The 12,644-nt window shown below is 43.6% G+C and overlaps 1 protein-coding gene across 7 annotated transcripts in view; it reads right to left on the bottom strand.

Moving 5' to 3' along the window:
- Window positions 1-382: 382 nt before the first annotated feature.
- Window positions 383-12,644, bottom strand: part of USP48 (ubiquitin specific peptidase 48) — a 115,626-nt gene continuing 103,364 nt past the window's right edge. For all 7 annotated transcript variants that reach the window (XM_058718739.1, XM_058718735.1, XM_058718734.1 and 4 more), the window contains 5 exons: window positions 10,826-10,981; window positions 5,917-6,042; window positions 4,489-4,537; window positions 2,019-2,045; window positions 383-930 (listed from right to left, as the gene is read on the bottom strand). In XM_058718739.1, the coding sequence (XP_058574722.1) occupies window positions 908-930; window positions 2,019-2,045; window positions 4,489-4,537; window positions 5,917-6,042; window positions 10,826-10,981 (381 nt within the window). In that variant the 3' untranslated portion in view covers window positions 383-907. The remainder of the gene's footprint in view (window positions 931-2,018; window positions 2,046-4,488; window positions 4,538-5,916; window positions 6,043-10,825; window positions 10,982-12,644) is intronic.

Genomic DNA, 12,644 nt, shown 5'->3' with positions numbered 1-12,644 from the left:
GATCCAAGAAACAAACAGTAGACTTGGAGAACGGAAAGAACACATTTCTATAAAAACCTTGCGTTATCCAAATGGTACTTTACTCTTCTGATAGGGTGTGGTCAGAGTTTTCTAAAGTGCAAGATGTACTTGATTTCCCAAATTCTGAACGACGGCAAGATTGGAGGAAGGTGCTATCACAGGTAACAAACATTTGCCATCCTTTCTGTGTGCACGAAAGCCAGGGCACTGAAGCCAAAACTGAGACCCGATCCCTCGCTCACTGCAGGAGACACGGAGGTGCCTCCTCCTTGACCCGACACTAAGAGAGACCAGGGGGCAGCGGGTAGTGTGGGAGCCGACACAGAGGAGGATAATCTGAAGACACTTTTCCACAATTAAGGCAAGTTTCTTCACTTTCATGCTTTATTCAAAGTAAAATATGAATCAAAGACAGGTATTGGTAAGCAGGTTATGTCTCTAAAGAATTACTTTTTAGTTCAGAGCAGAATGTTGTCCCATCTACTGTGATACAAATCCTTTATGGACCAATGCATCTGGTATGAAGTGCGAGCAGGGAAATATAACAGAACTTTATTCCCTCCCGTGACTATCAATCTCATATGTAAACATGATTTACTGTTACTGCTACTAAACCGGTTCCGTCTTTACTTGCCCCGCCCGCCCGCCACCCTCTCTTAAATATAAAATTTGAAACATTTCCTTCAAGTCTGATGTCCGTCAGTGCAATCTGCTTTATTTGACATAAGGCATTTGGGACAGTCACTTCAGAATAGTTTTCTGCCTTTTGGAAGAGTCACAGAATGGTTTAGTTCTTAAATCCATCTTTTCGTTAATGCCCTAACATATGTCAAACGTCTCTCTTCCCTTCTGGTCATTTCTCAGAAGTCAGCAAGTGTCCAAAAGATTAATGTCCAAGTAGACCAGTACCTGGGAAAAGAAACACATGTGGAGGTAGAGCTGTGAACTGAAAATGAAGAGTTCAGGTATTCCATTTGCCAAGAACGCATCATCACCAGGGAATATCCAATTTAATGAGTGAGCACAGCAGCCCCTGGATGGTGAAGGGTAAGAACGGAGCAGCAGACTCCAGGCTTTCCGCTAAACCACGTTTCAGTTGAAAGCCATGTGTTTCCTACGCGGTTTCTTCGCACAAGTTAATCACATTTTATTGATGCTTTCATTTGATGGCCATTTCTCATAAAGACATTTTTTGCTTTGTTTTGTTTTGACCACTTCTTTGTGTAGTAACGTGTAGACAACAAAGCTGCATTGACAGAAAGGCTTTACTAAGGCCAGTAGCTTTGCTCACTTATTTGTTTCAGCAAAGGACCCCTGGTGTTTGATTAAACTCACTCCGAGGCAAAAAAAAAAAAAAAAAAAAAAAAATCACAAGCTGCCACGGACCTCTGGAGTAGGCCAAAAGGAATCAGAAGGGCAAAGGCTCAATCTGTAAATATCAAAGATCTGTATTTGATGAATTAATAAATACTATCGGTATATACAAAACTAACAGTGGCCATGATGTGACAAGACACCGCTGTGTCTCCATCCAAAGTCGTAATCCAAGAAATGCCTGAATTCTAAATGGATGAATGAAACCTTTTCACTGAACTGGATAGAATTCAGCAAATTCCTTCCCTCTAATTCTCATCAGTCACACACGAAATGTTTTGCTCCAAGGTGGGACTGAGAGGAGGAACGGGGAAAGGTAAATATAAATGCCGTCAGCTAACCGTTACCCCAACCTCCCCACCCACCCGCCCCTCCAAATGAGAAAGAGAAAGCAAAATGGACATCTGGCACTACAGACTTTGAACACACAGGCCGTAGCTGAGGCCTGAGTGCTGAAAAAGATAATGAAGAAGCCCGAATAAAAAATGCATTTAACTAAAATTAATTTCAGTCATGAGACTATATTGGATTAAATTTTAAAATCAAATTACAGCCTTCGCTTTAAGAGAAAATTACAGTAGGACTCTGACGTTCATGAACAAAACATGACAAATGTAACTTACCTTTAAACCCTTCTTCTGGCATACACACTAGAAAAAAAGAAAGAGAGAAAAAAGAATTCCAAAATGAAAACACGGTCGTGACAGACAAGGATGCCTAAATTATTGCAATGCCTAAAGACAAAAAAAAAGTTTATAAATAACTTTTAATTACTTTACTCACCCATAATGATTACCTTTGAAATTTTGGGTGAGAATAATCAGATGATGATCTTTCTCTTTGTTTTTACTTTTGTCAAAGCAACACACAAGTCAAATACAGAACAATGGCTGCAGCTAGAGCCAAGTTTTGCAGGACTCCAGGGGGGGCCTGGAGAAAACCGTGGGACAGATGCCCTTGGAGAGATGCTGTGTCTCCCTCACCTTCCCTCCATTCCCACACTCGAGAAGCAACCACTTCAGACTCATGTAGCCTTTTCTCCTGGTCTCTATTTCCAGATGATAGGCTGATTCGGTTGACCCTTAAACAACTAGTGGTTAGGGGCACTGACCCACAGCATGACTGAAAATCTACACAGAGCTCTGCACTCTCCCCAAAACTTAACTACTAACGGCTTTCTCTTGATAGCTTCACCCAAAACAGTCACTCGACACATATTTTGTATGTTATGTGCATTATATACTGCATTCTTACAATCAAGTAAGCTAGAGAGAAAACATTAAGAAAATCATAAAGCAGAGAAAATACATTTATGGTGCTGCACATACACTTGTTTAAAAATGCCCGTGTGGGAGTGGACCTGGCAGTTCAGACCCATGTTGTTCAAGGTCAACTGTATTATTATTTCGTAACATTAGATAAATAATATCTAACAACTTCCTCAATGAACACTAAAGATTTAGCTGGTCTACCACCTGCCCCCTAACCCATGTCCCCTCCTGACAGTGGTATTTTTTGTTGTGAAGCCAGTCAGTGTCCAGCGTTTACATCACCTTTCACTCCAGTAACAAGTGCTCACGGTTGAATCCCTCAGTGCACCTTGGTCATACTTCCTGCCTGGTATGACTTTACCTTTCTGGGGGTGGTAATTGCTGCATACAGACGCTGGAAGACCTGTAAACCCCAAGACAGCCCTCCATCACTTCCACTCTTCCCCGTGGACACGCTCTGCCGGAGCTGTGTTCCCTGCTCCGATCTGGACTGGGGGGTGCTCGCCGCTGACCGCAGGGCTTCTCTTCTGGGGTTTCCCGTCTTCTAGGGCTGTCTTCCTCTGTTGGATCCCTAGATTTTGGTTCCACCACCGACTTCGTTCTTGACTTGCACTCTTGTTTACGAAGAGCACACCCGTCCACAGTGTATTGGCAAGCGATATTTGAGAGAGAAATATTTGGGGGCCTCAAATGCGAGGGAAGAACAAATTCTGTCTAGTTGTGGAATTCTGGATCAGAACTCACTTTTCCTCAGAATCCTGTGGGCACAGCTCCATCCACTGGTCTTTATGACTCTTTATTCTATGAAGGGGATTTGTTTTCCTCCCGTATCTCTGGATGCTTTTAGATTCACGAGTCCCTAGAATTTCACTTACTGCATCGGATCCTTGGTACGATCATTCTATATTTTCATGAAACCCTTTCTGTCCTCTCAACGTTTCTCTTATATAGTCCCTAGCTATATGGTCTCTCTGTATTGTTTATAGTTAATTTTTGAGCTTTCTTCTGCTTCCTGCATGGACTGCTTCATTTAGCTTCCTTTCTTGAGGCTCTTCATGGACACCGTTTCGTTCCAGACCCTCACTCTTCCACTGTCTGGTCTGGAGGTGCCCATTTATCCCTAGTGAAGTATGAGGACTGGTCAGTGGACACTGGTGGGCCTCACTGAAGGGTTACTGGGAGATGAAGCACTTAAAAAAAATACCTATCTGTAGGTGATTTTTTGAATTGGCCAGTGTCCCCCGAGTGCGATTTAGCTCATCGCTCCTGTGTGGGAGGCAGAGGCAGCTGCCAGCATCTGAACAAAGACAGGGGTGTTCTCCCTGTCTGCTATGTAACAGCCTCATTCTCGCCTTCAAAGAGCTGAGAAACACATCCTCGTTGCTCACGTGACGTCCCGGCGGGGAAGGCTCCAGAGGAGGGGCTTGCGCTGTCTTACTGCTTCTTACACAGTTTCCTCTTCTCAGGCTCTGACCTCACTCCCACTGTCGAAGTGCCTGGGGTCTCCTGTGCATCTGTCTGAGGCTCTACAATCAGAATTAACTTTGCTTCTGGTTGACCTTTTCTATTGCCAGGCTTACCCGTGTTTCAGTTTCCTCAGCTCAGCTAAATCATTACTACTCTGTTCTCAGCTTTCCATTTGCCCAATTTTTGCACACGCCCTTCTCTATGATCTTCCAGGAGAAAGAACGTAAGATTCCACCCTAACAACACGTAAAACTTTTTCAAAGTGAAAAGTAAAAGCAGTGTAGATGGAAACTTCACCAGGTGTAATTACCTCTCCTTCTAGCAACTTAAATTCCTAAAACAAATGTGTCTTTACCTTGCATGACATCATCCATTGCAGCATAATCTGCAATCGGTTCATCGGCCTAGAAAAACCAACGAAGACAAGTGAAAACCAGGGCAGATCCTCACCACAGGGAAGGCGGGTCCACGTGTCGACCAGTGTTTTGCTACAGGACACAGATACAAGCGCTGTCCGGTAGAGAGGCGGCCATGTCCAGGACTAACAAAGGATGTCCCCGCCTCCGACGATGGGTCTACACTCATCACTCCCAAACCATACGTTATATGTGACACTGGTTAACTGCTCTTAAAAACACCTTCTGATGTGGAAATCTATTCCCCTGCGGTTACTAAGCACAAAATGAATGAATGTGAGTTAGGATGCCAGTGGTGATGGTGACAGGGAGCTGGTGGAAACCAGGTCAGACTGGTCCTCGAAAAAATAAGTTAGCTGAGAAAGACATTTTTGTTCCTCCTCGGCAGCAGGAAGAAATCACCCATTCCCCTTTCAGGACAGAAGCCAGCCCTGAGGCTGATGGCTAGCATAGACTCTAGCTGATCGTCCAAGGTACAAGTCCTCTGATAAGATGGGCCATTTCAAGGGTTTTAGACCTAGGGTCCTTAGGGCTCGGCAATTCTAGGCTTTCAGAATAATTCCACAGAACCTACAGTTGAAAGAAAAGCAAAAAGGAAACAGGGAATGGGCAGGCGGTAAGAGTGCGTGGAGCAGTGGGTATTATAGGCCTGCTCCTTCATTTCCAGGGCCCAACTGTATCTCACCAGGACTGAGGCTCCAGATACAAGCATGTATCTCACAGTTCAAAATAGTGAGCAAATACAAATACTCTACCGGGTGACGCAGTGGTTGTTTGCCACAGTGGGGATGATTCTGGCCACTAAGAAACCAAAGAGGCAAAGGGAAAGGACAAAACCCACCCCTTAGAGGAGGGTAAGGACAGAACTGGGCTAATGAGGCAGTTCAAGGACTCTTCAGGACCCTGCCTTTGCAAAACACTTTCCACCTCTCCTATCTACTGTACCTGAAGCCAATTTCCATGCCCTGGACAAAAATCCCAAGTCAACCAGAAGCATTTAGACCATTGTGGCCGAGCCTCATGTGTTACATTTGCTTCCCTGCTTGAGTGGCTGGTACTTTTGAACCAAGAGGAAATGAGGGGATGGTTTAATACAAGTATGGTTAAGTAATTCTGCTGATCCAGAAGTCTGGGTGGAGGCTTAAATCTATATTATTTTTAACAAAAATGATGAAAACCCCACAAGAACCAGCGATGTTCTGATCTCCACTCAGTCTTGTGCAGCTGAGCCAGAGTGGGAGCGTCTGGAGGCCAGTCGCTTACTGGCACAGCCTCCCGAGGACCAGAGGCGATCTTAACCACTGTCGCTTGTGGGGACAGGTCATCAAAGTTTTCTAGGATTCCTTACGTAAGGAGCCATTACCTACCTTTAACAAAATCACAGATTCGGGAATGACGCCAAGGGTGCCGAGGGTGGCACAGTCATCACTTAAAATCTTTCCATCAATTGACAGATTCTGGTCAAAAGGAGCAACTGAAAACGCGTGCATGATCTGTGCCAATATAAAAGAAAGCGTGTATGAGGCAAATAATACTGAGACTTACACCCTACTGGAATAAATGAATACATGGATACTTTAAACAAACAAACAAACAAACAAACAAACAAACAAAAGTTCTCAGAGTACAAAAGATATTACTCCTTGCAATCAGCCCACGGGCTCCACTCCTACGAAGACTAGAGTCCTAGCCTATCTGAGAACATCCTTAGGAAGCCTGGTAGAGAACAATTATACCCACGGACGCTTTTGTTCTGCGCATTGCCGCCTCCCCGAGAGAGGGGGCGTGGGGAAATCAAAGGAGCAGGTGGACCAGGCTGGTAGCTCCTCTGGTTTTAAGGCCTCAGCCAGGACGTGACAGTCACTCTCCTCATGCCCAGGTCACACGTCCTTTTAACAGTCAAAATTCTTTCCTAAGACCATCTTTAAATTAACCAGCAGGCCATCTGGATTCTTCCTTCTGTCCTAATTTCTTTAGCAAGCCTGGACTACATAATTCACCCTTGGGACTGCTGTATATTCTTAGATAGTCTTGCCTCTAGGAACCAAAATATGAATTTCTTAAGGGAAAGGACCCCTTCATAATTCTAGCCAATTATTAAAAAATTAAGTACATTCAGAGGCCCCTGGATGGCTCAGTTGGTTGAATGTCTGAGTCTTGATTTCAGCTCAGGTCATGATAACCAGGGTTGTGAGATGAAGCCCCACATCAGGCTCTGTGCAGAGCGTGGAGCCTGCTTGGGATTCTCCCCCCATGCCCTGTGTGCATCCCCAACTTTCGCTCTAAAATTAAAAAAAAAAAAAAAAATTAAAACATTAAATAAATTCAGAAAGACTACTATGCATAATACTTAAACATTTTTTCAAATTCACAAAAATGTCTTCTTTTTTTATCATTTCTGGGTAGTAATTACCAGTGGGCAGGTAAGAAGTTTTGGCCTTGGACAGGAGCACATGGGCACCTTCAATGATATGTTCTGATTTGTAACTTGGAGGGTGCATTCAAGAGTATTCATTTTATTATGCTTCGTAGCTTACTTACATACTCAAGTGAATGTTTTATTATATGTATGTTTATTACCAATATCAACGATGGTAAGGGAAAACCACCCTAACCTTTATATGCACGCTACTCTACTCTCTGAATCTGGAAAGATGAAGAAGCCCTGAGACAATCGTGTGTATAATAGGGCCCAAGAGCTTTCCAAGACAAGAAAACTGTGACTAGAAAAGTGATTTTAATTATGGCATACAGAAAATTAGGAACAAGGATAACAACACAGGCCTCCTCCATGTTAGGCCTGAATCTTAACTGGACTTCTCAAAAGGACACAAGCTTCTGAGAAACAGGTGGCTGTGGGGTGCCTGAGTGGCTCAGTCGGTTAAGCATCCAACTCTTGACTTAGGCTCAGGTCACGGTCTCATGGTTGGTCAGTTTGAGCCCCGTGTCGGGCTCTGCATTGCCAACGTGGAGCCTGCTTGGGCTTCTTTCTGTCTCCCTCTCTCTCCCTCAAAATAAACAAAAAAAAGACAACACAGATGGTTCTGTGGCTAACATGCACTGACATCATCAATCAACTGCCTTTAAATCAATAAGCCTATTTCTTGTAAGAAGTACTAATAGGTCACTTCTACCGAAGCCAGCCCAGCAATCAGGCAGAGGTAACCAGGTTACCAAAGAGGAATCGGGAGGAAGAAAGCAGAGTTACAATGGAGGTGTCCATTACGAACTTAATGTGGGCAACATTACAGCTGCTCGACTGTAGGAATGCCTGCTGGTATTCCAGAATACTGAGCGTCTTTGCACCAGCCCCGTGAGGTTGGACAAAGCAAACACATCCAGACACGAGCACCCTCACTGAGGGGTGGATGCTCAGGACTTTATGTATTGAGCACATGGCCAAGGACGCTTAACAACGAATGAAGCTTTTATTAAGAAGCCACCATGAGTCAAATGCTTCGTTCAGTGCGGGAAATAACAAACATTGAGTGAGGAACCCCACATGGGAGAAGTTCAGAGAGTGAGGGCAGAACATGGCGGGGCTGGTGGCAGAAGGTACATGTCAGATCTGGGGAGCATGGAGGACAAGAAGAGTCGGTTCTACAGCTGGAGGCCAAGGCAGGCTTGTAGGAGAGGTGCCATGAAAGATGAGCAAGTGTTTGCTAGTGAAAAGAGCACACTCTACTTCAGAAGAAGGGAATAAGCCAATCAAGGGCACGGAGGCCTTTGGCACAATAATGCACAAGCCGTAAAAATGCCTGAGTATAATTTAATAGTATATAGGTGCAGGATGCCTGGGTAGCTCGGTGGCTCAGGCGTCTCAGCTCAGGTCATGATCTCGCAGCTCTTGAGTTTGAGCCCTGCGTCAGGCTCTGTGCTGACAGCTCAGAGCCCGGAGCCTGCTTTGGATTCTGTGTCTCCATCTCTCTCTCTGCCCCTTCCCTATTTGTGCTCTCAAAAATTAATAAACATTAAAATATAACATATATTACATAGGTGCAGCATCCCTAATCTATGGAGCATACGAGGAACAACCATATGCTGTCCTAAGGGGAACAAACCCTGTCCTAAGGGGAAGCCACCCTGCGCTACTTGCTACGACGCAAGGGTGTGTGGCCTAAAGGAAACGCAGGGGCGATGGCTTCACCTGGCAGCCATCCATCCTCGGCACCACCGTTTCCTCCTTACTAAGGCAGGCAGCGCGACTGCTCAAAACGTGTCTGCGGGAAAATGAAATGATACAATCGAACACCAAACATCTTCTGCAAAGGGAGATGAACCGACTGTAATTCCATTTACTTTACAGTATCAGAGGTGGCTGAATTAATCATCAGGCAAGACAAACTTCTTAAGGTTTTAAGCAACACTAAATGCGGATGTCTAGAATAAAACATTTACAATTTTACAAATGATGCCATCCTATTAACTTGGAAATGTACTCTCTCCATGAGGAAAGGCTCCATCAAACGTAAAAGAGGCATTACATACTTTAAAAACAAAACAAAACACCCACCACCACTAACTGAGGGCCACACTCGTGCCCACCACAAACCCCAGTGCTGGCCAGGCTGCCAGGCAAAAGGTCACATCTAGTGGAGGCTTTCAAAGCTACCACCACTGAGCAGCAAGGGGAAATTACATTTCACTGCCCTTTCCTTTGACTCTGGATCACGGCGGCTTCAAAGCCCGGGTGGGGGAGGAAGGACACTGCAAAGGACCCACCGGAGAAGAGCACGTTGGGGGTTTCATCTGAACCGCTGCTGGCTTCTAACAGCTCCTCCGTGCAGGTAACATGTTCCTAAACAGAGGTTATTTCTGCTGACTTTTGATTTGTTCTTCAAAAATGGTAGTCCATAATAAAAGCAGCACAGGCTTTTTAAATGTCTTTATCCACAGGGGCTCTTTTTGTAATTTAAAGGTTTTGAATGTTCGAGGTTTACCACTGACAGGCAAAAAGCCGGTGACAGAAACAGGCTTTCTCAGATGTAAAAGGTACAATAACAGAGTAAAGATATTATGCCAACACGTTTATTTTCAGAGCCATGGGTTCAACTAAGGGAAATACTGTTCCCAGGACAATCTGGAACATATAACACCCTCAAAGGAAGCCTGTATTTTTGCCTCAATTATAATGATAAATATCAGCAGCAAGAAAAAATGCAGAACCAGTAAACTATGCCACATGAAAGCAGCAAAGAGGGAAATTTGGTCGACTTTCTGGATATATATCAGTGTCTGAAACCGATTAGGGGCCAGATTTCTTTTTTTTCTTTTTTTTCACGGGCATCTTGAACTTATCAGAGCCTCTTGCCTAGATATTGGGACATACCACTCATTTACAGTATTTTAGTATTGATACGAAGAAATAACAAAATCATCTAGGATTTTCAAAATGCCTACACTGCATTCACTCAACAATGCTTGCTTTTGGGAGGGGGGCACGAGGGAGTGAGACGGAGAGGAAAACAATCTAAAACAAATCTTTAAAAACCCATTTGGAAGACATCACTCTATAAAGAGAGGTAACTTTAAAATTCTATCAAGTAGACTTATCTGACACCAAAAATATTGTGGTAAAAAAGTTCCAGGCTCACCCAAGTGAATGAACGATGCAGTAGCTGCCTTTTATTTCCCCTTAAGTTTCACAGCAGATCCTGGTAACTGGCTCAAATACTTATTAAGTGGTCAAAGGAAAACATACAGCACAGTAAAGTGAGGGAACAATTACCCCTGAACAACCTCCGCGTTCAGCACATTACAGGGCTCTCAGTGTTTCCCATAAGCTACTCAGAACTTGCCCACGGTTTCAGAATCCAAACCACTTTCACCTTCACAGAAAGAAAGATTCTTGGGTATTTTGTGTGGCTTCTTAAAAATTTTAACTTATTTTTAAGTAATCTCTATGCCCAACACGGGGGCTTGAACTCATGGCCCGAGATCAAGAGTTACCATGTTCCACCAACTGAGCGAGCCAGGTGCACCAGATCTCGGCTATTTTGAAAACTTGTTTTTTTTTTTTTTTTTCAAACCTCGGCTATTTTGAAAACTTTTTAAAAGAGTTATTTCAATTTATTGAAATGTATTATTCAATTTATTGAATATATTATTCAATTATTCAATTAATTCAGGCGTTATTCTGAAATCAAAAGAAACCTCCCTGTCAATGGATTAATACCAGGAGGATCGACCCTGAAAGAAAACAGAGACATACATAAACACAGGGCAAAGCAGGAACGCAGGAAGGTCCCTTCTAAACCAACCTTGTATTTTCCTCACCTGAATTTTCAATTCTTTTAGTGTCTGATTAGCAGAAACGAGAAGTGCTTTCTCACCACGGACTTTTCTATGTCGCATACTGCGCCGAATGACTTGCTTTTGATAGGCTATGTAATTCTGATGGGTTATCTTCTGCCGCTTCGTCCCTCCATTGCTCTAGAATAAAAATCCAGAACAAACAGAGCACTGAGATGATCCGCTCTGTGTGACCCATGCTCATAAAGTTCATCAGACAGACAAAAGCAATTTACTTACTGGTCCCTTAACCACTTGAAATTCAGTGTCAACAATGAGTAGAAACTCACCAGATCCTTACTTAGTAGGCTCACATAAAATTGGAAAAGAGGATGTGTGAGATATACCAGTAACTGCACGTAAGCAGCAGGTTTTTGTTTTTGTTTTCTTCAAAAAGTTACAATAAGAACATTTAAAAGCAAAATGGTATGTTTGAACCTTCAATCAGAAAAACACACGTGATAAACTAAAAAACGTTAAGATTACTAAATTTAATCCAGAAACAACCTGAATCGTAATGTTTGTATTACACGATTTCTTTTGAGAAGGCGAGGAAGCTAAGTATAAACAGCTGAGAACGTTCAAAAGAAAAGACAGTATTAATAAAGACATCAACTTGGTTTGACTAAAAACGGGACACACTGTGCCTCTTGATGGGATCAAGAAAGAGCTCTGTCTGTGAAAGATCTTTGTGAAAATTTTTAGACCTGAATCTAATCAAACATTGAGAGCTGATTTCCAATGTACAAAAATTACAGAGACCAGAGAAACAAACTGAAATCAATAATGTATGGGGGCGATCAGCTGGATCAAGGATCAGGGACAATCTATACGACATTAAAGGTCAAAGAGGAAAAGAAAGGGGGTAAGGAGGTAGGACTGGCCTTCTAGCTATAATACAATGTACACCCTGACGGTTGCTTGGAGGAGGAAATACTATTTTACATCTTTGGGATACCTGGAAAATTCTGAGTATGGGCAATAGGACACTGCCTTACTTATATGCTGCTTTAAGTATGTATGTATTTTTAAATTTTAGAGAGAGCAAGGGAGGGTGGGGGGGGGAGGGGGAGAGAGGGAGAGAGGGAGAGAGGGAGAGAGGGAGAGAGGGAGAGAGAGAGAGAGAGAGAGAGAGAGAGAGAGAGAGAGAGAGAGAATGAATGAATGAATGAATATGAATCACAAATAGGCTCCATGTTCAGCATGGAGCCCGACTCAGGGCTCAATCACACAACCCTGGGATTATGGCCTGAGCTGAAATCAAGAGTCAGATGCTCAACAAACTGAGCCAACCAGGCACGCCTGATTTAAGTATTTAGGGGTGAAAACGCATGACAGATACTATTTACCGAAAGATAGTTGGGCAAAATATGCAGGCATACATACATACATATATATAAGGATCCAGAATTCCTAATGTGCCAGTCTTAAGAGAAAAATGATAGATAAGAGCCAAATGTCTTTCTACGACACCCCCGTGAACACTTCATAAGGAGGCTAAGAGTCAACAGTCGTCTGTTAACCAGGCCAAGGAGTGAGAGGCACAAGATTCCTCAGACAGTTTTCCCCCCACTTTAATTAAATGCGGATGAGGTAAGCCCCAGGCCCTGGCTCTGGTTTCTGCAGTTGTCACTGAGTGTTAGCTGCGCATGAGCAGAGTGGATCAGGGGCCATTATGGACAGATGCCACATACTCATTACTAACAGAGATCCAGGGATTTACAAAGCAAACAAGAGCACTGGCTCAGGGTGACACCTGCTGGCTGGGCTCCACGCAAAGCCAGGTTTCGCTCTAGCCCCGAGG

This window comes from Neofelis nebulosa, chromosome 2 (assembly GCF_028018385.1).
Source record: "Neofelis nebulosa isolate mNeoNeb1 chromosome 2, mNeoNeb1.pri, whole genome shotgun sequence".
NCBI classification, from domain to species: domain Eukaryota; kingdom Metazoa; phylum Chordata; class Mammalia; order Carnivora; family Felidae; genus Neofelis; species Neofelis nebulosa.
This window is presented reverse-complemented; position numbering and strand designations above follow the sequence as displayed.